Genomic DNA, 23794 nt, shown 5'->3' on the forward strand with positions numbered 1-23794 from the left:
CCCAAACCCACGTGTTCCCAGTCTCCCATCCCAGGCACCGCCTTCCGGCCAGGCGCAATAAGAACTACACTTCCCAGGGTGCATAGCGGAGGGGCCTTGGCTCCGCAGGGTCCTCGGGTGGCGCGCCACTCCGACGCCTGCTGGGAGCGCGCTGGCAGGCGCGAGATCCGGGGCCAAGGACCCGGAATGAGTTTCCGCGTAGTTCCGCTGGGTCGTGCCGGGCTGTGCCGGGTCTTGTCGGGCCGGGCTAGAATAGGCGGGGATCGGAGCCCGAGTTGTCAGTGCCGGGAGCAGGCGCTTGGGACAGCTTGCACCTTGCCGGAGTCTCCGCCCAGTTCCAGCCGGCTAGCTTGTCTGTCAGTCACCGGGGCGGAGGCAGCTTTGGTAGCGGCCCCGGAGCCGGGCGGAGAGAGCGGAACGCGGGCTAGGCCGACCGGAGGAGACCTGCCACAGCCCCGCAACTCCACGGACTCCGACCGCTCCAGACCCGCGCACCTGCACCCCGGGCGCTTCTGTGGACGCCTTCGTAACCCGCGGATCTCCGCCGTGATCCTCCAGCGCCGTGACCCCCTCAGAGCACCCAGACCGCACTCAGACGAGGCTGTTGTGGGTACAGGCCTTCGACCCCGTGACCCCTCACGGGCCAGGGGCCCGGTTTCCCTCGTAGGCCTCCCGCCCCTATGTCTGCGCCTCAGATTCTGGTGACAGAGCCGTGACCTACCCCTGGGACCTCTGTCTTAAGGCGCCTCGTGGACGGCCCCCCTTGCTGGAGGCCCCATAGAGGGGGTCTCCAAAGAGCAACACCTTCTGACCTCTGGCAAGCCCCCCACCGCCAAGCGAGGTGGGGAGGCCTCGGCAACCATGCCCACCCTGGGCACCTCTTCACCCCACCGTTCCCCGGGCACCCAAGCCGGGATCTAGCAGGGGCCCAGCAGCCAAGGGGCTGGGACAAGAGACAGATCCGGGTCCTCCTTTTTTTCGAGGGAGGGAGCAAAGATGGAGCGGCGGGAGGAGCAGCCAGGGGCTGCAGGGGCTGGAGCAGCATCAGCCTTGGACTTCACTGTGGAGAACGTGGAGAAGGTATGAGGGCTTTGGGGGTGGGCACTCCGGTGACAGAGCAGAAGTTCTGCGACTGACACTAATGCCGGAGTTCAGGCCTGGGCTGGCTGCCTGCTAGAATAGTGCCCCAGAGCACCTGGCATTTGCTGTCTCTCTGGCAGGCAGGACAGCACTGTTGTGCAGTGTCGAATGGGCTATTTTTGGCTTTCCTTAGGCATAGATCTCCTGTGGACTGATACCCTAGGGTCTCAGGCTATTCCCTTCAGGATGCTGGTGCCTTAGACTAACGCAGCCATACTGGCTGTCCTCCAGCTCCATGGGAAATACATGAACAGTGCTATAGGAAACTGGGGACTAAAAACACCCAAACTCAGTGCAACCCATCCCCCCCTTAGGAATCCACTGATGCCCAACCGTCCTAAACCTGACTGGTTCAGCCAAGGGGCCCAGAAAATATATCTGGAACCAAAACAATCTGGGTTATGTTTTCACTCTTTGGAAAGGGGCCTTCCTTTATTGGGGAGAAGCCAAACCAGTCCTGGGCAAGCAGGAGTGGGGCTGGCTCCAAGGGGCTTGACTCTGCTGGCAGCCTTAAGGGCCCTTCCTTACTCACCTGTCCACATGGCTCCCTGCCTCAGCTTTCTGGCACTCATACTACCCAATCCCATCTTTTCTAAACTGCTTCCCTTCAGGCTGTCATCTCTCCACCCCTCCCTCCCCCAGCCTGGAATGCAGAGATACATGACAATCCTTGGGGCTACCTTGTTGGAAAGGTGGAGATAGTTGTGGAAGTTCACTTTGTTGTTGTTGTTTGAGCCCTGTTTGTGAAACAAACATGGAGAATACTTTTTTGTTGTTGTTGTTTTCTGCCTCCCTTGGTATTCCTAAGGGACTAAACATGGAACAGTGGCCATAACTAGCTGTATCCGGTACAGATAGAAACTAAGCCTTGTTGGTTGGAACTTGTTTAGGGGCCGGGGTCCTGGGCTCACTCCCTAACCCTTGAGGCTGGCAGTGTTGACATGGTGGCTCCAAGTTCTATGTGCTACCAGGGAGATAAGCCACTGTTTTCCTGCTGTGTGAGGTCCCATTAGAATTGAGGCCCTTGGGATCCTTTTAGCTGACAGCTGCAGGTTTAGGTATTTGCCTGGGATGCCTATGGCCAAGGCTTGTCTTGACCAGTGTTTATTGGACCCCTCTGTGTGTTCTCTGAAGGGCATTCTCACCCTTACCTCTAGTATGACTCTACCCCAGGCTTGCCTTGCTTAGTCTCAGATTTCACACTCACTTTGGTGCCAGCATTTGTGTGACCAGAGATGATCCTAGGGGAGCAAGGGAGCTAGCTGTTGGAGCTGTTGGGAGGGGCTATGCATGGTCGAGTCAGAGCCCCTAAGGCTTAGCTTCATTCAGTCTACCTGGCCCTGGCCCTCACGTGCCTCCAAGTGGGGAACTCAGCCTTTCTTTTCTGTTTTTCTGGGATTTCCTCTCTGAATCCATATTGTTTTTGTATGAGAAGAGGATATGGTAGAACATGGGTAAGATTCAGGCTCTCAAGATACCTGTAGGAAGGACCTGGGACCCAGGGAACATTTAAGGTTCCAAGCTCTCCCTTTTTCGCTTAGCATACCCCCACTCCCACCCCTCAGTCAGAAAGAGGGAAAAATCTTGCAAGACCAAGTCATGGGCCCTCTGTTCTGGGCTCTGGAAGGATTCAGGGTAGCCAGCACCTGCTTAGTCCTATGCTCTCCTACAGGCACTGCACCAGCTCTACTACGACCCCAACATTGAGAACAAGAACCTGGCTCAGAAGTGGCTGATGCAGGCCCAGGTCTCTCCACAAGCCTGGCACTTCAGTTGGCAGCTCCTGCAGCCTGACAAGGTACCTGAGATCCAGTACTTTGGGGCCAGTGCCCTGCACATCAAGATCTCTCGCTACTGGAGTGACATCCCCACTGACCAGTATGAAAGCTTAAAGGCGCAGCTCTTCACCCAGATTACCCACTTTGCCAGTGGCTCCAAGATTGTGCTGACTCGGCTGTGCGTGGCACTAGCCTCACTGGCTCTCAGCATGATGCCTGACGCTTGGCCATGTGCTGTGGCAGATATGGTACGACTCTTCCAGGCTGAGGACTCACCGGTGGATGGCCAGGGCCGATGCCTGGCCCTGCTAGAGCTGCTGACAGTACTTCCTGAGGAGTTCCAGACTAGCCGCCTGCCCCAGTATCGTAAAGGCTTGGTACGGGCCAGCTTGGCTGTTGAGTGCGGGGCCGTCTTCCCACTACTGGAGCAGCTGCTACAGCAGCCCAGCTCACCCAGTTGTGTGCGTCAGAAGGTGCTCAAGTGCTTCTCCAGCTGGGTGCAGCTCGAGGTGCCTCTGCAGGACTGTGAGGCACTCATTCAGGCTGCCTTCACTGCTCTTCAGGACTCAGAGCTCTTTGACAGCAGTGTGGAGGCCATTGTCAATGCTATCTCGCAGCCCGATGCCCAGAGGTGAGCTGATTTCGAACTGCCCAGAGAGGAACAACCTGTTTGGACAGCCACACATCCATCCATTTGCTCAGTAAACATTAGTGGAAGCCAGGTACTGGTGGCTCACCCCTATAATGCTAGCTACCCAGGAGGCAGAGATCTGAAGATCTTTGTTTGAAACCATTCAAACAAACAAATTCTTGTGATTCTTTTTTTTTTTGGGTCCGGTCATGGGCCTGGGCGCTGTCCCTCAGCTCTTCAGCTCAAGGCTAGCGCTCTACCACTTGAGCCACAGCACCACTTCTGGCTTTTTTTCTTTTTGCTTATGTGGTGCTGAGGAATTAAACCCAGGGCCTCAGGCATGCAAGGCAAGTGCTCTACCACTGAGCCACCTTCTCAGCCCCATTCTTGTGGTTCTTGTATCTCCAATTAACCATCAAAAACGCTGAAAGTAGCCGTGCTCTGGTGGCTCACGCCTGTAATCCTAGCTACTCAGGAGGCTAAGATCTGAGGATCGAGGTTCAAAGCCAGCCCGGACAGGAAAGTCCGTGAGACTCTTATCTCCAATAAACCACTCGAAAACCTGAAGTGGCGCTGTGGCCCAAGCAGTAGAGCACTTGCCTTGAGCTGAAGAGCTGAGGGATAGTGCCCGAGCCCAGAGTTCAAGCCCCACGACCAACCAAAAAAAAAAAAAAAAGCTGAAAGTGGAGGTGTGGTTCAAGTGATAGAGCACTAACCTATGTAAGAGCACAAGGCCCTCAGTTTAAGTCCCAATACTGGCACATACACAAAAAGCAAACAATTAATGGAGTACCTATTGTATCTTGATCATTAGGACCAAGCAACCAAATAAGACATGGTCTCTGTGCTCATGGTTCAGAGCAAGGCTGATATTAAACAACTAATCATCTAGAAAATTATCCAGTTAAAATATTTGACCCTTCTTTTTCTCTCAGCTAATCCTGGCTGTTCTACTCTTGACCATATTCCAAATCTATTATTTTCAATTTTCACTGCACCATCCGAGTCCAAGTTGTCATCATTTCTGTTCCTGATTTCAGGAAAACTTTCTGACTAGTCCCTTAGTTTTTATTGTTATTTTATTTTATTTACTTAATATTTTGTCAGTCTTGTGGTTTGATTCAGGGCCTGGACACTATTCCTGAGGTTTTTTTTGTGGTGGTTGTTCAAGGCTAGCGCTCTACAACTTGAGTCACAGCTCCATATCTGACCTCTTGGTAGATAATTGGAGGTGAGAGTTTCACAGACTTTCTTGCTCAGCTAGCTTCAAGCCATAAGCCTCAGATCTCAGCCTCCCGAGTAGCTAGGATTACAGATATGAACCAATGGCGCCAAGCTGGTTTTTATCTTTATACCCTTTATTGTCCTAGAACTTGAGTGATCTTTTGAAAATGAGTCATCTTGTTTTCCTTGCTGATCAGAATCCTTCAGTGGCTTTTTTTTTTTTTTCTGCTTTTAGGATAATCTTTAAGGTATTCATAAAGAAGCTGCATAATATGGAAAACACTGGCCTCATCTATGTCACTCTCCTTGCTTTCTCCACTCTTTATTTTTTCACTTCCTTATGCTCCACATTCCCTCCAGCTTTTGAATATCTACTTGACACATTACCTCTGCCTCAATTTCCACTTCCATAGAAAAGACCTCAATAACTTTGAAGCCTAATCTTCTCTGTTACATTATCTCAGAGCTCTTAGTATTTTTCCTGTGTCATATTCTTAGCCCATAATTTATTATTTCATTATAAATTAATGTGTGTCTCCACATTATCCACTCAAACCTGTGAGGAAAGAGACATTGTCATTTTACTTCATCTCATTGTGCCTTCAGCATTTTTTTTTTTTTTTTGAAAGAATGGAAAGTAGGAGTTGCCTGCTGAAGAGAGTAGGAGAAATTGGGCTAGGAGAAGAAATGTTTCCAGCTTTGCCCTTTCTGGGCACTAGGAGCCTATACATAAGTGCTTTGACTTCTGTGGGCCATGTGTCAGACACTCACAATCGTGTATGCATAAGAGTAGGCTGGTACCATCAATGTGATGAAGACTGCTGGGGAAAGCAGAGTGCTGTAGAATCCCAAGGGAGGCATTTAACCCAGTCAGAGTTTTGAAAGCCTTCCCAGAGAAAGTAACAATTAGGCTATGCTTGGAAGGCTGCATAAGAGTTAGCCAAAGAGAAGCAATAGATATGGGGAGAACATTCCAGACAGATAAAGGAGCCCAAGTAAGAGGAGGATGTGAGAAAACCTAATGAGTGGTGATTTGTACATAACTGATTGTGATTAGACAGTAAGGTTTAAGGTCCAGAATTGCAGGAGATCTAAGACCAAATCATGCAAGGACCTTGTCAGCCACATTTCAGATGTGATCTTTATGCTGAGTAGATAGTGCAGAGTTATTAAAGGATTTTAATCGGAGAAAATGGTCAGCTAAGGTTTTTGGTATAAGTTGGATTGTAAAATGCAAAACTTGGAGACATCTTAGAGGTGGAGTTCTGGGAATCCTTAGCAGAGTTGGAGGGGAAAGCCACAGAAAGAGGAGTGCCATTAGTCATGTCTGAGTTTGAATCCCAGAGGTCCACTTATTAAATCTGAGACTTTGATTTCTGAGCCAAAATGGAGATGATCATATCAGTAGACATGATGGGAAGCTGTAACCAAGATAGGGTGCACAGAATAGGGCAGTTCTTTTGTGGCCTCTGCTTGGGCAGAGGAATCAGCAGCTCCTATTTGTACATATAGATTATTTTTAAATTTTAAATTAACTGTGTGCTTGTGTTCTATTTCTTTATCATGTGATATGATTAATAGTAACTTTTTTTTCTTTTAAAGAGAAACACACCTTGTTACTATTAAACCAGTTAAGGATTTTTACTTTTAGAATAGAATTGGTCAAAAAGTAGAAACTGAAGTATGCATTAGACAGTGGGTCTATTTGACCAGTGACTAGAACACAGAGAAAGAGAGAGAAAGAGAGAGAAAGAGAAAGAGAAAGCAAGAGCGCGAAGCAATATGTGTTTAGTCACTGCCTTTTGAACTTAAAATATTAGGGTTGGTTTTAATATGAGAATTAAATAAAGGAATCAGAAGTGGGTAGCCTGGTTCCTTTATACTCAATAAACAACACTTGCTAATATTGGGTATTATGGTTGCATTGGCAATTAGTATGAGAAACTGTCCCCCAACTTCCCAGGTTTTTTCAGCCTAAGGTGGATATCGAGTCCTAAGAGAAGTCTCTCATGGCAGCCTGAAGCTCAAATGTCAGGTGGTTTCAGAGCTCAGACAATTGGTGTTTAAGAAAAATTAATCAAGGCAAGTTCCTGGGTAGTATGGGGTACCCGTAGATATACCCAAGTTTACTCAACCTAATCTGTAACAAGGGCTTTAGCAAGTAATTGATGCCCCCTTCTCCTGAACAAATGAACGAGCAAGGAGCTGGTGAGGGAACCCACAGCCTCCTGGGTGCCCATTGGCTGCAGCCCCTTGGTTGCTTAGCAACTCTTCCCATTTTCTCAGCTCTTCTCCTCTAGCTCTCTCTAATTGCAGGTCTGGGCTGAGCTCAGTGTGAGCCAACAGCTTAGGAGTCCCTAGCAGCCCTGGCCCGGCTGCTTGAACTGACCAACTCAGCCAGGCCTCTTGAACCCAGTCATAGCCATGGTATCTTTAGATACCTTCCCAGTTTTCCTCCTCTGTATCTTGGGGCCTCAGGCTTGTTCTGTCTGCACACAGGTCACAGGAATGTATACTCAGATGGTAGGGAATATATGCAGCAGTTTCCTTCGTGGATGGGCTATAAACAGTGCAGAGTCAGAGCTTTGGCCTTGCTCTATGTATCTGACCTAGCTTCTACTGTTTAGCTTGAGAAGGTCACCTTCAGTGGTTTTGATTCCTAGGTTATCCAGGCATCCACCCTACTCAGGTGTCCTGACATCTGGCTAAGTCTGCACTCCAATCACTCCCTACAGCTACTGCTGCTTCCTCACTCTCCTTTGAAATGTACTCCCCCCGCCCTCAAGATGTGTTTTAATCCAGGAATAGATTTTCATAGAAAGTTGGGGGATGGGGAGAAGAGATGAATTAGATTGGCTGTTGCAGGCTTCCACCAGTAAGCACTGGAGAGATCTAGAAGGAGATCACACAGGTCCTTTGGGGAAATTGTTTGGGCTCTGAAAGGGAAACTGATTCCAGTTTAAGGGGTTATCTCAACCTGGCATCTGCTGTTTGACCTTGAGTAATACTCTGAACTCTTCTGGGCAATGTTTTTTATGAGGATAAGATGAGACAAATCAGGCGCCTTCATTGAAGGTCTTCATGAAGTTTGGCAGGAGGAGAGGTACTTGAAATACAGTGGGATGCTCTGGAATTCGGGTACCACCTTCTGCTTCCAACTCAGCTACTGAGGCGCTTGTGGGCAATAGTCTTGGCCCTGCCCCTGCTCCTTGTGCCAGAGCCTGGCCTGAAGGTGCCCATTGTCTAGTGGTGCAGCCCGTGTCAGGGTCATGGGATTGAAGCTATCTCAGCTGTCTCCAGACAGCACCCTCTGCAGCTGTCTCTGGCTTAAGGTGTCCTGGTATAGATGATTTTTCCTAACAAAATGGGCATGTGGAGAAAGAAGCAAGGAAGGAACAAGTAGATCTTTGTGAGGCTATTGCCTAGATACTTAGGAAAAATATAACTCCTGGATCCTCAGTCCTTCATCCCTCCCTAAACTGCTGTGAGGACACAATGACTGACTATAGAGGGGTCCCAAGCATGATTATCCCTGACAGTATGGCTTCTTCTGCTTAGTTGGACCCCAAAGAGTAGTATAGAGCTAGTTTTCTTTCAGTCTTTCTCTGTTCCTTTTTGTTTGTTTGTTTGTTTTGTTTGGTCAGTTGTAGGGCTTGACCTCAGGGCCCAGGCACTGTCCCCTGAGCTCTTTTTGCTCAAGGTTAGCACTCTACCACTTTGAGTCACAGTGCCACTGTGGTAAATTAGAGATGAGAGTCTCACAGACTTTCCTGCCCAGGCTGGCTTTAAACTGTGAGCCTCAGATCTCAGCCTCCTCAGTAGCTAGGATTCCAGGCATAAGCCACCAGCACCCAGCTCTCTGTTCCTTCTTCAGGGATTATGGGCTCTGACCTGAACATTTTCCTCTTAGTCAATACTTCGTACTCTGGGGCAGTTGTGTGTGTGAGAGTGACATAAAATTTGGGGAACTAGAAGGCAAATTGTTATTGAAGTATATCTCTACCAAAAGGATATGTTGATGTCCTCACCCCTAGTACCTCAAAATGTGACTCTATTTGCAAAAAAGGGTCATTGCAGATGAAATCATACTATTGGAGTGAGTGCTCCTAATCCAGTAGCACTGATGTCTTTACAAGACAACCATGTAAAGACAGACATAATGGGAGAATGCTAAGTAAGAACAGAGGTAGAAGTCAAGAGTTACATAGCTGCAACTAAGGAATACCGAAGACTGACAGCAAATTATCAGAAGCCAGGAAGAGGCAAGGGAAGAGTCTCTACTAGGTTTCAGAGGAAACACAGCCTTACCTTCTACTTCATTTCAGACATCTAGGTTTTTGAAGCCATCCTGTTTGTGGTATTTTGTTACGGAAGCCCTGGGAAACTAAGAAATCAGTGTGAAGGATGACTGGACAAGAATGTGCCTGTCAGGAACTCTTACAGAAGACTCTAGAAAGTAGCAACAACTAATGAGAGCACCATTGCCCACCCTCTATCATCAAATCCCAACTCCTGTGAAGTCTGGTGGCAGGAGGAAGTGAGAGAAGTATATGCTGAAGTCAGAGAGCTAAGAAGCAAACTGGACAGCACTGGGAGACTGGTTAGATATAAAAATGGCAAAAATCAAGGACAACTAAGTAAAGGATAAACTACTTCTGAGACCTTGAGGGGAGGGTAGAGGAGAGCAGTCAATATTGGGCATGGAATGCAAATAAAGATGTTTATAAAGAACAGGAATTGGTGGCTCACACCTGTAATCCTAGCTACTCAGGGGGCTATGATCTGAGGATCAGGGTTTGAAGCTCTCCCAGGAAGGAAAGTCAGTGAAACTTCCAATAACCACCTGAAAAAAAAAAAAAAAAAGGAACTAGAGCTATGGCTCCCAGTGGTAGAGCACTAGTCTTGAGCAGAAAAGCCTTGAGTTCAAGCCCAGTAATTCACTAACTAGAACAGACTAGGATAAGATAGGATAGGATATAAAACCTTGAAGCCAACACAGTGGCTAAAGCAGGATGCATAGATTCTGGAGTCATCAGCTAATATCTAGAAATTGAAGCTAAGGGAGTAAATAAGAATTTCCTAGGGACTAGGAGCCGGTGAATCATGCCTGTAATCCTAGCTACTCAGGAGGCTGAGGTCTACACGATTGTGGTTCAAAGCCAAACAAAGTAGGAAAGTCTGCAAGAATCTATCTCCAAGCCTGGCACTGGTGACTCATGCCTATAATCCTAGCTACGCAGGAGGCTGAGATCTGAGGATCGTGGTTCAAAACCAGCCCTGTCAGGAAACTCCGTGAGACTTCAATAAACCACTAGAAAACTGGAAGTGACACTGTGCGTCAGTCGGTAGAGCACTCACCTTGAGCTGAAGAGCACAGGGACAGCGCCTAAGTCCAGGTTCAAGCCCCATGACTGACCCCAAAAAAAAAAATCTATCTCCAGATAACAAGCAAATGCTGGAATAGAGGTGTAGTTACAATAGTCTGCTGTGACTGTGTGTGTGTGTGTGTGTGTGTGTGTGTCTCACACTAACCTCCCCTAAAGTCAATCCATTCTAGCATTAGCTTTCAGTTGTCATTCAGTCTGTAACACTGACTTCATATTTCCTTCCCACAGTCCTCTTGGAGATCTTTGACCTAATATTCTTCTCAACATGAGCAATATCAAAGATACCATAAAGGCTCTAATCTCTTTTTTTGCTTAGATTTGATAGGAGGAGGCAGAGAAATTGTGCCTTTCTCTCAATGCTTGTGGGTAGCAGGCAGACATCTCTGATTAGCATCCTCATCTCATGCTTTTAGGTATGTGAACACACTTCTGAAACTCATCCCACTGGTGCTGGGGCTCCAGGAACAACTACGACAAGCAGTGCAGAATGGGGACATGGAGACCTCCCATGGCATCTGTCGCATTGCTGTAGCCTTGGGCGAGAACCACTCTCGGTAAGGAGTGGGGAGCTGGTAGGATAGCACGGCCCTCTAAGAGGTGGAGTTATGGAACCCCCTTGGAAAAATACAATGAACATGATTTTGTTTTCTCTTTCCCAGGGCCTTGCTAGACCAAGTAGAGCACTGGCAGAGCTTCCTGGCACTTGTCAACATGATCATGTTTTGCACCGGCATCCCAGGCCATTATCCTGTCAACGAGACCACCAGCTCCCTAACGCTTACCTTCTGGTACACGCTGCAGGTGTGTCTGTTACCACCAGTAGGATTGGGCTGTCATGGAAGAAGGTGGATCATGGGCTGCTGCTGAAGGGGCTAACTGTCTTCCCTGGCTCTCTCAGGATGACATTCTGTCTTTTGAGGCAGAGAAGCAGGCTGTGTACCAGCAGGTGTACCGGCCGGTCTACTTCCAGCTGGTGGATGTGCTTCTGCACAAGGCCCAGTTCCCTTCTGATGAGGAATATGGATTTTGGTCCTCAGACGAGAAGGAGCAGTTCCGAATTTACAGGTGATGGTGGCAGACCAACCCTAGCTCTAAATGGAGCCCTGAAATAATAAATTCAAAAAGGGAAGGGGCCCAAGGCCAGGCTTTCTGACTTTTGGGGCTCCTTTCTCTTATTCTTTAGGCAATTTTACAGGGTTATGAGGGTGCTGGGGCAGGCCCTTGGTCTTGGATTCAGAATCCAATAGTGAAAGGCCTTCATCTGCTTTTCAGGGTGGATATCTCAGACACACTCATGTATGTCTATGAGATGTTGGGGGCTGAGCTGCTCAGTAACCTCTATGACAAACTGGGCCGTTTGCTAACCAGCTCAGAGGAGCCCTACTCCTGGCAGGTACTTCCCACACCTGATTCCCCCAGCCCTCCCTGACCTGTTACACCCTCCTCCTCATCAAGCCAGTGGCACTCTCTTTCCCCAGCACACAGAGGCCCTGCTCTATGGCTTCCAATCCATCGCCGAGACCATCGATGTCAACTATTCTGATGTGGTGCCTGGACTCATTGGGCTCATCCCACGGATCAGCATCAGCAATGTGCAGCTGGCAGATACTGTCATGTTCACCATTGGTGAGACCTAGCGTATATATCCATGAGCACATTCCTTCACCATGGCCAGCCTGCTGGGATCTGTCCAAGCTGGGAGAGATATAAGCTCCCATACACAATGAGGGTTACAGCCAACTGACTGTCCTAGGTCTTGGGATCCTGCATTTCAGTGAGGCTATTTCACTGTCAATGAAATAGCAGGGCTAGGCCTCTGTTGAGTAACTTTTTTTGGGGGGTGGAGGGGTGGGGGTCTGGTTGTGGGGCCTGAACTCTGGGCCTGGGCACTGTCCCTCAGCTCTTTAGCTCAAGGCTAGTGCTCTACCACTTGAGCCACAGTGAACACTTGCAGCTTTTTTCTTTGTGCTTATGTGGTGCTAAGGAATCAAACCCAGGGCCTCATGCATGCAAGGCAAGCACTTTACCACTGAACCACCTTCCCAGCCCTTGAGTAACTTTTTTGTTTCTCAGCTGGGAGGCTCATGTTTGAGCCTCTGTATGTATAGTTGCCCACTTGATCTTCTGAATGAGCACTCTTCTGCGCTGGGATAGAAATTTGACCCTGCTAGGAGCTCTGGGCAGCCTCTGGGGCATGGTATAAAGCCAGTGTGGCTTGTCTCAGAGAGCCTTCCCTTTCTCCTCTTCTCCTAGGAGCTCTGTCTGAATGGTTGGCTGATCACCCTGTCATGATCAACAGTGTTCTGCCCCTTGTACTACATGCGTTAGGCAATCCTGAGCTCTCTGTCTCTTCAGTGTCCACCCTCAAGAAGATCTGCCGAGAGTGCAAGTATGACCTACCACCCTATGCTGCCAACATCGTAGCTGTCTCCCAGGTAGGAAGCAGCCCTGGGTGGTGCTGGACCTCAGTGTGCGTTCTCTTTTGCTCAAACCATGTTCCTCTTTTCTACTTCCAGGATGTACTGATGAAACAGATCCACAAGGTGGGGCTCAAAAGTTTCTGGCTTGGTCCCTTGGGAAGGGAGGGTTGTAGGAATCCTTACCCTATCCCCAAATCCTTTCTTCTCTATTCTCTATCCCGTCTCCTATCCTTTAGTTTCTATTCTTGGAGCCTTCTCCAAAGAGGCTCACCCTTCTTTCCCACTCACAACTAGGTGTGGTCAGGACAAACCATCCCTATTTGTTGCTCCACAGACAAGCCAGTGCATGTGGCTGATGCAGGCGTTGGGCTTCCTGCTGTCAGCCCTGCAAGTGGAGGAGATTCTTAAGAACTTACACTCGCTCATCTCGCCCTATATCCAGCAGTTGGAGAAACTGGCAGAGGAGATAGTGAGTGAGCTTTGGAGGGCAGGGACAATGCTGAGTTCTGGGGCTTTCCCTTTTATGACTAGTGATTGCTGAGAAATAGGATTTGAAAGTGGCACTCAGAGTTGAGGTTGTAAGATCTGGAGATTGATTCACTTCTCTCCGTAGCCGAATCCCTCCAACAAGCTGGCCATTGTCCACATCTTGGGGCTTCTCTCCAACCTCTTTACCACGCTGGATGTCAGTCATCATGAGGATGATCACGAAGGCTCTGAGCTCCGGAAGCTGCCAGTGCCACAGGGACCCAACCCAGTGGGTGACTTTGTCTTTGCCATTTTCCCCTCCCCCATGGGAATGTCTTTGTCATTCCCCAACTCTGAGTAATGTCATTGCTTCCCAGGCCCTAGAGGGGCCATGTATTTGGTCTTCTGACCCTGTAAATGACATATTGTCCTCTACTTTGTATGTATCAATGTCATTGTCTGATTCAACCCCACTTTGCTTTTCCCCAGCTCAGTTGGTATGATGGTCATTAAGGTTCATTTATCCTCCTGTGATACTATGCTACAACCCCAAAGAGTTGTTATTATGGGCCTTTGTTCAACCCCTAACTCTTTGGGGCCTTCTACTTCTACAGAATTCACTTGTCCTTGAAAACATTGATTATGTTTATATACTTCTCACATAACAGTACTCTTGCCTGAGGTCCTCCTTGTCTCGAGAAAACACACAGAATGCTGCAAAGCAGTGTGATAGGTACTATGATGAACTTGGACACAGGGGTTTGGGGTAACTTTCTATAAGCTGTTTAATCTGGGACAAGCCTCAACTTCCCACTTAAAACTAAAAACATCAGAATACCTGGCTTGCTCATTTCATTGGCATTTTTTTATTAGCATCAATTAATTATATAAGAAGTTTCATTTGGACCTGTTCATATATATATATATATCTACATATATATATATATATATATATATATATATATATATATATATATATAGTTCATATATGCAAAAACTCCTATCCCCTCCTCCATCACTCCCTTTTCTCACACATAGATACGGTATCTATAGATACAGTCTTGAGTGAGAATAGTTTTCATATTGTAAAGATCTTTATGAAAGACTGCTTTGGTCATTGTCCCTGAACCCTTTAGGTTTTCTAATGAAGAAAAGAAAACTTGTGGGTTTTCTGCCCCTTTGCTCAACTCAACACTGCAATTTCAGTTGTCTTCAGACCAAGCTTGGATGGCCATCACCTGACACAGCCTGTTCTTTTTTTCTTTTTCTTTTTCTTTGTTATACCAGTCTTGGGACTTGAACTTAGGACCTGGGGTGCTGTCCTGGAGCTTTTTTGCTCAAGGCTAGTGCTCTACCATTTGAGCCACACCTCCACTTCAGGCTTTTTAGTGCTTAATTGGAGATAAGAATCTCACAGACTTTCCTGCCTGGACTGGCTTTGAACCATGATCCTCCTTTGAGATGATTCTTAAGAGTTGAGAATTTTCTTCTCTTTTATTTCTGGGGGTCCCATCCATTGAAACCTCAATATGCAGTCAGGGGTAATGGGTTTGAACTACTCATCTATTGCCTATTACCTGTCCCTCCTCAGGTGGGTGACAGTGATGGTAGGGTACCTCACTTTTCCCTATATCTTCAGGTGGTGGTGGTGCTGCAGCAGGTCTTCCAGCTTATCCAGAAGGTGCTGAGCAAGTGGTTGAATGATGCCCAAGTAGTTGAGGTGAGCCCTGATCCTTCTTCTCTACTACTATGATGATTTTACTGACAGATGGAGCAGGAGTTGCTGCCCCATTTTGGCTTGAACAATGATCTGAAGAGAATAGAAGGAAATCTTGCCCCACAAACACAAGGAATTTCTATTTGTACATGTGTGTACTGATACAGGGGCTTGAACTCATCCTGCATGCTGTCTGTTAGCTATTTTGCTTAAGCTTGGTGCTCTATCACTTGGGGAAACAGCTCAAGTTGATTAACAGAGATAAGAATCTTTACAGACTTTCCTGCCTGGGCTGGTTTCAAACTCTGATTCTCATTTCTCAGCCTCCTGAGTAGCTAGAATTATAGGCATGAGCCACTATTGCACCCAATCATAAAGAATCTTTAGCGAAGACATTCAAAACCCAATATCTGTAATAGTACTAAGTGAAAGGACCATAATATTACAGTTAAAAGGACCACTGGGTACTGGTGGCTCACACCTGTACTCCTAAGCTACTCAGGAGGCTGAGATTTGAGGATTATGGTTCAAAGCCAGCTCATGCAGGAAAGTCCATGAGACTTTTATCTACAGTTAATTACAGAAAAAGCCAGAAGTGGCACTGTGGCTCAAGTGGTAGAGTGCTAGATTTGAACAAAAAGGAGTCCAGGGAGAGCTCCCAGGCCCAAAATTCAAGGCCCAGGACCCAAAAAATAAAAAAGATAGTTAAGGGACAACGAGATATCTGTTAAGATCAGAGACCTACCTTTGGTCTGTTTTCTTTTATTGGGAGGGGATTGAACTTTTTAATTTATTTTATTGTACTACAGCTTGAACTCAGGGCCTGTCTCTTAGCTTTTTTGCCTAAGGCTGGTTCTACCCCTTGAGTGATGGCTAGCTTTGAACTGAGATCCTCAGATCTCAGCCTCTTGAGTAGCTAGGATCTTAGTCAAGAGTCAACAACACCTTTTCAATTCAGGTTTCTGTTGCTGTTGCTGCTCCGAGTGAAATGGTGGTTGTAGGAGTTAAGTAACAAAGTTGTGGCCTGTGTGCCTCTGAGAAGATGCTTTTTGCTTCTTGCCTTTCAGAGTTAGGGTCAGATTGTTTCCCTTCCATGTTTGTAGGTCTCGAAGCCAGGTTTCTAGTGAAGGGTCCTTTCTTAGGCTCCCTCAGTGCAGGGCTTCAGTCCTGTTCCGGCTAGTAGTAGTCACCTGTTAGCTAGAACAAGATCTCTTTGCTTTCTTCTCAAGGCGGTATGTGCTATCTTTGAGAAGTCTGTTAAGACACTGTTGGATGACTTTGCCCCCATGGTGCCACAGCTGTGTGAGATGCTGGGTCGGATGTACAGCACTATACCCCAGGCCTCTGCTCTTGACCTCACTCGACAGGTAGGCCTTCTGCTTTGGGTGGCTAGTGTCCTGGATGGCATCCTAATCCTGCATGGGGGTGGGTTAGAGGAATGTCATGGCTGTTGTCCCTACCTGCGTTCCAGGTCTGTCTTGGTGAGGTGGCCCTCAGCTGACCAGCATCCCCTGTTTTGTTGTAGCTGGTCCACATCTTTGCTCATGAGCCTGCCCACTTTCCCCCCATCGAGGCCCTCTTCCTGCTCGTCACTTCCGTCACACTCACTCTCTTCCAGCAAGGTAGGTCCCAACAGGGTCTCGTGTGCTGCCGCCACTGCCACTGCCTCCGCTTCCCCAACTGGGGAGCCAAAGCTGCCCACTCTGTTCTGTCCCAAGTCACACATGGGACTTGATGGGAAACTTGTGGGGTGAAATACAGCACAGTTGCCACCTAAAGTTGACACTTCAAGTTGAAGTGGATAAGAGGGTGAATGGTGTCTTCTACTGGCCTGCCTGGCTCAGGGCCAGCCTGGATATGGGAGAAACTGGGCGAAACTCTGAAGGACTTGGGGTAGTAGGCTGGCTCCATTCCTTTGGGATATAATGAGAAATGGGAAGAGCATGGACTTTGGAGCTAGGTAGTAGATGCTAAGCTCATCACCACGAACTAGTTGTGTGACCTTGAGCAAGTCACTTACCTTGGCTGAGCCTCATTTCCATATCTAAGAAATGGAGATGTCACATACTTAACAGAATTGCTGTAGGTATTCAAGTCATTCACTTTGGGTGCGTGGCTTGGATTTTTGTACATGAAGGTCTCAGAGTGTTGATTCCTTTCCCCATGTCAAGGTGTAGTCCTTTTTGGAGATCCAAAGCCAAGTACCTTTGGTGGCAGTCCTAGCCCTCACTTGTGGCTTTCTGCCCGAGAACACTGAGAGCTGGCCTCCAAGATTCCCCTCTGTCTAACACAGGTTTTAATCTGGGAATGAAGCAGCATTATTCTTCCAGCTTCATGAAGCTTATGTGGCTTTATAGTCCCAGGTTGAAACCCACCAGATCAGCTGGAGGCCAGAGTGCTGTCTGCTGGTATCTTTAGTGTCTGGTCTCATAGTCCTGGTCTCCTGTTCTGTGGGCATGGGATAGATCCAAACTGGGGGAAAACTGAGCCAGAACCTGGTATAGTCATCTCAGCTCCACCTGTATTACTCCTGGTACCTTCTCCACCATGACAAGTACCCCTCCTCCCTACCCTCCAAAATGATCCCTGCTTTAGTTTAGGGTCTCACTTGAATTGACTCCACAAACTTCTGCTTGACACTTGTCCATCTCTCCAGTCTATTTTGCATACAGCCATCATAATGTTTTAAAAAAACAAGACAAACAACCTCCCCCCCCCCCCCCCACTATTCTGAGTACTGGGTACTGGTGGTTCATGCCTGTAATCCTAGCTACTTAGCTGAGATCTGAGTTCAAACCAGCCCAGGCAGGAAAGTCCATGAGATGCTTATCTCCAGTTAACCACCAGAAAACTGGAAGTGGAGCTACGGCTTAAAGTAGTAGAGTGTTAGCCTTTAGCGAAAAAGTTTAGGAACAATGCCCAGGCCCTGAGTTCAAGCCCCACAACCAACAGTAACAAAAAACACTAATCTGAATATTTTTTCTCCCTGGCTTTCACTGCTACCTGTTGTTCTCAGGCTGTTGCCCCATTCTCATCCATTTAACAGCACTGGCAGGACTCTAAGGTCCTCCCCTGCCAGTGTCTAGGTGACTACAGCATTCAAGACACACTGACTTTGCTTGCCATGTCCTTTTTGATCCTTATGCCTTGCTCCTCTGACTGGAATGCTCTGTGCCCTTTATTGGGCATGCTCTCACTTTTCATGCCTCAGACAAGAGGAAGGCTGCATCAGTCTTCAGCAAAATGACTTTGAGGCAGAACTGGGTGCTTCTAAGTCTGCAGAAACCACATCATGAACATCATACACAACAAACAGCCTTCATGTCTATTACACTTGTTGTTGTCGTCATCCCCAGTGTCCAGAATAAGGCCAGCCTCAGTAACTGTTAAACAAATAAAGGATGATGAAGGCTCCCTGTCCTTGGAACCTTTCTTCCTCACTGTCTGGCATACCTTCAACAGGGAGGTTGCTGAATATGGAACTTGATGTTCTACAGTGGGACCCATTGGCCCTTACTTTCTAGTATTTAAGTAACTGAGGGATTGAAATGCGAAAAGACAGTGGCTCCTAGTAGCTTGAAGGAAGCATGGCAGAGATGATTACTTTAGTTACAGGAGGTGAAACAGAGCATTTGTGGCTTGCACAAGATCACACAGCTACTTAGTGGTGTCTTAGGCAGATGTTTTCTCAATGCACCCTCCTGAGAGTGGAGAAGCCCTGGCAGGAGTTCCAGGTGCATGCCTTGTTCTCAACCCAGGAGTTATCAGAACTAGAAACCAAGGGGTTCAACATCATATTTTTGGGATTGTTGTCTTGTTTGGCAGGATGGACCCCATCCCTGTTATGCTATCCCAGCCTTAGGCTTCCTCAGGCTTTGCCTTCCAGTGGACCATGGGATGCCACATGAACTGGTTTCCCTCATTTCTGGCATGTCCGGATGGTGGGAGCTGGTCATTGGCCCTGAGCTTTGCTCTCTGTATAATCTGGTGTTCATTTGGAGGAACTTTGCTGGGGTAGGGCTCACATTTTTGGCCTTATGAGGCCATTTATTCCCTGCCAGCGCTACAGCACACAGGGCTGTGCCCTACCTAATCAGAAGTCCTCTAGTTTAAGCAGATTGAATAGAATCTTTGCTTGGGCCAGCCCAAAAAGCCATAAGGCCATTGAAGTGAGAGGATATTCCTCAGTTCCTGGTATTCTGGATCATCTGTCAAGCCTGAAAAGGAGGTGCCAAGAGCCAACTCCTACCATCCCTGCCCTCTTGCTTCAAGGGCTGTGATGGGGAAGTCTATATGTAGAACTACCCAGCCTATTGAAGGCCAAGGTGAAAGTGTGGGGGCCATTTCTTCATTCCTTGGAGTTCAGAATTGCTCAAGCACCAAGGATCACTGGGGGATTGGCCTGAGGAGGAACCGGGATAGGTTCAAGGCCCCTTGGGGGGAGCTGGGGCAGGCCCGTCCTTCACTTTGCCGTCTCTTTCTGTTGGGCTTCTCCCAGTTCATGGTTTTTGTATGTTTTGTTTCTTTATCTTGCTTCCTGCTGCTCATGTGCCCCCACGCTGTCTCCCTGCAGGCTCTCAGTCCCACATAACTATATGAGGTTGAGTTGCTGTTTGTATAATTTTTTCTTAAGTTCCATCTTTATTATATTTTAGGGCCCAGGGATCATCCTGATATTGTTGATTCATTTATGCAACTCCTGGCACAGGTGTGTTTTAGTTTTATTCATTCACGTTCTGTTCTCTCTCTTTCTCTTTCTCTTATGTTGAAATTCAATTTAAGCCTATTTTTAGCTTTCTGTTGACAAATTTTTTTTTTCTGTTCAGTTGAAAAGAGTTTCTTCATCTGTTTCCGTGGAAGTTGATAACCTAACATCCTCCTTTAGTGTCCCTTTGCCTCAAGTAGCTCAGTCTCGTCAAAGACCAGGGAGAGGCTGATCCTGAAGGGAGGGAATGAAGAAGGGTGGGGGTGGTGACTGTACCCAGCAGGCCCTGTGTGGCTGGCTTGCCCAGGACAATCAGGAGTAGGGCTGGAGTTGAAGAGTCTGAGCTTCACTATTCCCGTGCTCCTGCCGGGAACTGCCTGCCTCAGTGCTCCCAGCCTGCTTCTGAGAGGTACGATGAGAGCAGCTCCAAAGGGAGGGGCTGCAGGTGAATGTGTCCTGTGGAGCCCAGAGCCCCTGGTGGAGAGGTTGTGCTGCTGCTGGATGGTGGGGTACAGGCCTCACTGTGAGACCTTTTTAGGATGTGTTTGTGTCTGGTATGTGTTTATGTGCGTTGCACCTATTTTGTATGTTTTAAGTTTGGGTGTTGGGAAGGGAACAGAAACCACCTGGTGTAAGTACTACGTGTACTGTGTTGAGCATTGAGAAAACTGTGAAGCTGGTGTGTGAGCATGTGTACTGATGCATGTTGTATGTTAGTGTGTTGTGTGCTCTGTGCCGTTTGTTGATGGATGTCGAACATGGATGTGTACTGGAGGTATATATGGATATATTTTTAATGGAGGATAGGAGCGTGGTGATGTGTCTGGATTAAAGTGAGTGTGGCTTGGCAGGTGTATATGCTGACTGGGAGGCGTAGTTAGATAAAGGGTTCTGTGCATTAGGGGTTCCTGTGGGTTGAAGGGGTCCTGAAAATGGTGTTGCTCTGCTTAATCATTCCATAGATACTTATTGAGTGTATAATACAGATTTGTTCTTTTGCTAGATGAATGATGAACAATGTAGACATGGTTCTTGCCCTCCTGAACTCAGTCTAGTTGAGAGTGGGCAGGAAGAGTGAGGAATGAAGATGGGGATGTGGGTACCTGTGAAGATGTAGCTTTGGCAGGGAGGGTATTGGTGTATTTGAGGGGATGTTGGATGTTGGAGAGAGAGAGAGAGAGAGAGAGAGAGAGAATATGTGTGCTATGCTGGAAGACTGGACATGTAGAGTGGGTGTGTAGATAATTTTGGATGTAAGTAGGGAATTTCAAGTGAGGGTGCATGTGAGGGTATGCACAGGAGGAAACATGGGCATACAGGGTATGTGAGGGTCAAAGGGTGGGGGGGTCTATGTGGTGTGCTCTGGGAGCATCACTGGAGAACAGCAGCATTTGAGGGGTGCTGGAGCTAAGCCAAGCATCTTCTGTGACCTGAGGATGTGCCAGCCATGTCTGGTACCACTTGAGGCAGACCATCTGCCCCTTGTACTCTGCTCCCCACATAATAGCACTGATTACTAGGGTGGGTAATGGCTAAAAAGGCCCTGACCACATGGTTTCCTGGGTGGAAGATGGGGCTGGGGCTCCAAGGCTCCTGTCCTATTTTTCTTCCTCTTGAACAGCAGCTCGAGGGAGCCTGAGGAATGAAGGCAGGACATGAGATGGGGGTTATTGAGCGGGGGCTAACTGTCCAGCTGCCATCTCTTAGCTGCTCTGTTCACAAACCCAGAGGGCCTCTGTGAATGGAAGTGATGTCACTACTGTCTGCCTAGAGTCTGGGGGAGGGAAGATAGGAAGGTGCTTACTCAGAGAGTGACTTGGTTGGGACCCAAATATTCTGCATTGTGTTTCCTACCCACAACCTCTCTTGCATACACACCCGTGGATTCATGTACATACTATATGTACATAGCATCCCTTGGCCTGTTCCTCATCTGACCAGCTGAACTGTGGGGTGGTTTGGCTTCCCCAGAGATGACTGGGTAGCATATTCTACCTGTGATGAGTGAAGTTAGGGACTCGGGTGGCAGGTGAGTGGGGGGGATGGTCCTTGGAGCTGGCTGGGGCTGGGCTTACCAGCTGCACCTCCTGCAGGCTCTGAAGCGGAAGCCAGATTTGTTCCTGTGTGAACGACTGGATGTCAAAGCTGTGTTCCAGTGTGGTAAGTGGGGGCAGGTGGACAGGTGGGCCTGGGGCTTCCCTGGGAGGAGCCTTAGGCCGAATCCCATCTGTCTCTGCCTCTCCCACAGCTGTGCTGGCCCTCAAGTTCCCTGAGGCACCTACTGTCAAGGCCTCCTGTGGCTTCTTTGTGAGTCCCATGCTGACCCCTGGCCTCCCCCCTACTCCTTGCCCTGCCCTGCCCAGGACTCTAGAAGGTAGGGGTATGGTATTTGGATCCTGTCCTTAGAAAGAGGTGGGAAAGAGGGGAAGCTGACAGCCCTTTCCTTCCTCTGCAGACAGAGCTGCTGCCTCGATGTGGGGAAGTAGAACCGGTGGGAAAGGTGGTGCAGGAGGATGGTCGGATGCTGCTCATAGCAGTGCTCGAGGTAAATGGTACGGGGAGACCCTCACTGCGAAGACAGTGTTCTGCAGGGCTTTTGCCTTTGATTCCCTAACTCTCAGATTCTGTTTCTTCCCCAATTAAAATGGCTGAAGGTTGTTAAGATTACTGTGAGGATTGGCTGGCTTACTTGTGTAGTTTGGCTGCAGAATTGTCTGGGAGAGTCTGGAGCATGGTTATGTCTCCTGGCTGCAGAAGAGGCAAGGCCCTGGTGTACTGAGAGCCCCTCTCCCTCAGGCCATTGGGGGCCAGGCCTCCCGCAGCCTCATGGACTGCTTTGCCGACATCCTGTTTGCCCTGAACAAACACTGCTTCAGCCTCCTGAGCATGTGGATTAAGGAGGCGCTACAGCCACCTGGTTTTCCCTCCGCCCGCCTCAGCCCTGAACAGAAGGACACCTTCAGCCAACAGATCCTTCGGTGAGCAGAGCAGTGGGCTCAGGTAGGGAGGAAGTGACAGTGTTAGTGGATGGTGCTAACTAGCTCTCCTTTCCCTCCACCAGTGAACGAGTGAACAAGAGGCGGGTGAAGGAGATGGTGAAGGAGTTCACATTGCTGTGTCGGGGGCTCCATGGCACAGATTACACAGCTGACTACTGAGGGGTGTCTTTATCCCTTGTACCCCTTCTCACCCTTTCCTGTCCCCAAAGAGTAAACCTAGACCCACACTGTTTGTCTGTTTCCTTTCTGCTGTCACTATCACCTAACTGAAAGCCTCGGTCTAGAGACCTGAGAAGGATGGGGGGAACATTAGACCCAGGCTTTGGTTTGGAGTTATGGGGACACCCTCTGGCTCCTGTGGTAATAGAGGGTACAGGTATGGCCACCTGCTTAGGCTGGAGTCGTTCAAAAGGCTGTCTTTGCCCTTGGAGTGGGAGCAATGCGGCAGTATTGGCAACTCTTACTCCCATTAAATTAGCCTAAGTGTGCTATGCATGCATACGTTTTTAAATTATTAGTACTGAGAACTATGTTTTAGCTCTGCCCTAAACAAAGACTGATAGAGTTCATAGCTATCATGCTATGCCTTGCAAACAGGATTGAAGGCTGAATTATAGGAATAGGAGGCTTAGGAAGCCTAGGACGCACAAGACTTGGGGCCTTGGGTAGATCCACTTGGAAAGGAAGAAATGGATGGGGTTTTGAGTTTCCCAGAGGGTATTCAGTGTAGGGTTTTTTGGGTTTTTGATTTTTTTTTGGTCGGTTTTGGGCTTGAACTCGGCCTGGGCGCTGTCCCTCAGCTTTTCAGCTCAAGGCTGACCCTCTACCACTTTGAGCCACAGAGCCACTTCCGGTTTTCTGGTGGTTTATTCAAGATAACAGTCTCAGGGAACCAAGCGTCGGTGGCTCACACCTATAATCCTAGCTACCCAGTAGGCTGAGATCTGAAGATCATAGTTCAAAGCCAGCCAAGGCAGGAAAGTTGGTGAGACTTATCTCTAATAAACCACTCCGAAAACCAGGAAGTGGCACTGTGGCTCAAGTGGTAGAGCGGTAGCCTTGAGCTGAAGAGCTGAGAGACAGCACCCAGGACCAGAGTTCAATCCCCACGACCACAAAAAAAGAAAAAGTCTCATGGACTTTTCTGCCCAGGGCTGGTTGAACCATGATCCTCAGATCTCAGCCTTCTGAATAGCTAGAATTACAGGCATGAGCCACTGGCACCTGGCCAGTGTAAGGTTTTGTAGCACCTCAACTTACACATGGTTGAAAACGGCTAGAAAAAAAGTATAGGGGAGAGGAAAAGGCATTGCAAGCTTCTGAAG

The 23794-nt window shown here is 48.2% G+C and overlaps 1 protein-coding gene across 1 annotated transcript; it reads left to right on the plus strand.

Annotated features, from left to right (window-relative positions):
* The first annotated feature begins 255 nt into the window (after window positions 1–255).
* Ipo13 (importin 13) lies at window positions 256–22699 on the plus strand. Its single transcript, XM_042681006.1, has 20 exons — window positions 256–1080; window positions 2813–3549; window positions 10574–10714; window positions 10820–10961; window positions 11059–11225; window positions 11433–11553; window positions 11639–11786; window positions 12414–12595; window positions 12677–12703; window positions 12915–13049; window positions 13194–13337; window positions 14688–14768; window positions 15995–16132; window positions 16291–16387; window positions 19421–19473; window positions 21564–21630; window positions 21719–21777; window positions 21926–22015; window positions 22267–22448; window positions 22532–22699. The coding sequence occupies exons 1-20, from the start codon at window positions 997–999 to the stop codon at window positions 22626–22628; spliced, it is 2892 nt and encodes a 963-aa protein (XP_042536940.1). The 5' UTR covers window positions 256–996; the 3' UTR covers window positions 22629–22699.
* The last annotated feature ends 1095 nt before the right edge of the window (window positions 22700–23794 follow it).

The sequence above is a fragment of the Dipodomys spectabilis genome, unplaced genomic scaffold, assembly GCF_019054845.1.
Source record: "Dipodomys spectabilis isolate Male_0828 unplaced genomic scaffold, ASM1905484v1 ptg000002l, whole genome shotgun sequence".
NCBI lineage: Eukaryota > Metazoa > Chordata > Mammalia > Rodentia > Heteromyidae > Dipodomys > Dipodomys spectabilis.